Raw genomic sequence first — 1,716 nt, forward strand, 5'->3', positions numbered from 1 at the left:
AGGGACCCCAGGTCCACGTTTTCGTGAGAGCCCAGGGCGCCCGGCAGATCCCCGCGTCTCCACACCCGGTGTCCTCAGGAGACTCCAGCACTTGCAAAACACCGCGCTCTACTCCGAGTACAGGCAGAATCCCGCGACTCTAGGGCAGTGCTGGAGCCTCGCAACCCGAGTGCGTCCAGGAAATAATGACCTTGAACCCGACGAGGAGCGGGCGGGCCGGCGGTGAAAATACACTTTAGAGCAGATGTAAGGTTCTCTCCAGGCCTCACCCTACCCTTCCCCAGCACTGCACCGGGGGCGCACGGCCTTCCCCGCTACTTGAGAACCTCAGTCAGTTGCAAAGCGGGGTGGCAGAGAAAAGTTATGCTTATTCAACTCCCAAAACGGTTTTGTCATGGTACCACTTGTTTTATATTAAGAACCAACACCCCAAAAAACATGAGATGGGCTTTCTTAAGTACTGCAAATGTTCGAGTCTGAAGAGTTCGCAGTGCCCACTGAAATGATCATCTAGTCATGTTCCCACCCTCAAAGGGATCAGGAAGCAGCCCTGAACAGGCCGAGCAAGTCACTGTGACCATCCTTGTCCTTCGGGCGCTCGGCGAGCCTTGAGAAGCGTGAACCTGGCCACATGGTCGCCTGAGAGGCTGCGTGGAACAGCACACTGCGTCGCCAGCACTGGTCCTGCTGACTGTGAGCTCGGGGTGCATCCTGTAATCTGCTCAAACAGAGCCAATCGAGTCCATGGGGGGGGGTCCTCAGTTTCTTGCAGAAAACATTCGCGATTTCTCGATCCCTCGTTTTCATTAGCTTATTTTCTTGCTCCCAGAGCGCAAATTCACCAGTCAGAGCAGGACAGCAGCCCTCCGGGGTCTCCTTGCCAGTCGGACTGGCGCTGTGGCCATTCCCGGGGCGTTAGCTGCCGGGGACCAGGACGCCTTCACCAGTTCTCAGCAGCGCCTTCCTCCCGGGTGCGCCTGGCTCGCTGCAGGCGGCGCGAGGGCTCGGGGGTGAAGGGGGCTCCTGCGCCGCGGCCGACAGAGGCCCCAGGAGGGAGCGCTGGGGCAGCTTTGCGTGCAGCCGCAGCCGTCGCGAATGAAGCCTCCGCACGGCCTCTTTGATGAGGTTCCCCGAGAGCACGAGCTGCTGCAGCAGCCGGTGCGGGTCGTCTTCTCCGGTGCCGGCTTCGGGAGCAGGCCCGCGGCGCTGCTGCAGGCGGCGGGAGGCGGCGGCGCCCCGCAGCCATCCTCGCCGGCACGGGCCGGACAGCGGCTGCGGGGTGCCCCGCTTGTCGGCTCCCGCAGGCCCGTCAAAGCCGGGTTGAGGGGGCAACGGGGAGGGCGCACTGGGGCCCGCGGCGAGCTCCGCCACAAAGTAGGGCGCCGCCCGGTCCCTCACGCGGCCGCGGTCCCCGAGGGCGCAGCGCAGGGCCCCCGGGGGCGCCGGGCCCCCCGCCTCGGCCGGCCGGGGCGGCAGGAGCAGCGGCAGCGCAGGGGGCCGCGGAGGCCGCGGCGGAGGCCCCGGGGGCGCGCGCGGGGAGGCCGGGCCGTCGTGCGCCGCGTCCAGCTGCAGCGTCTCGCCGATCTGGGCCACCAGCCGGTCCACCTCGGCCGAGCCGCCCAGCGCCACCGACCGCTCCAGCAGGAGGAAGCGCTCGTCGTCCTCCCCCTCCGCATCCTCGCCGGCGTCCTCCTCCTCCTCCCGCCGGCACGGCAT

The 1,716-nt window shown here is 66.5% G+C and overlaps 1 protein-coding gene across 1 annotated transcript; it reads right to left on the reverse strand.

The window, feature by feature from the left end:
• Positions 1-808: 808 nt before the first annotated feature.
• FRAT1 (FRAT regulator of WNT signaling pathway 1) lies at positions 809-1,716 on the reverse strand (the record flags this gene model as incomplete). Its single annotated transcript, XM_084244815.1, has 1 exon — positions 809-1,716. The coding sequence occupies one exon, from the start codon at positions 1,714-1,716 to the stop codon at positions 916-918; it is 801 nt and encodes a 266-aa protein (XP_084100941.1). The 3' UTR covers positions 809-915.

The sequence above is a fragment of the Talpa europaea genome (genome assembly GCF_964194135.1).
Source record: "Talpa europaea genome assembly, chromosome: 10".
Classification (NCBI taxonomy): Eukaryota; Metazoa; Chordata; class Mammalia; order Eulipotyphla; family Talpidae; genus Talpa; species Talpa europaea.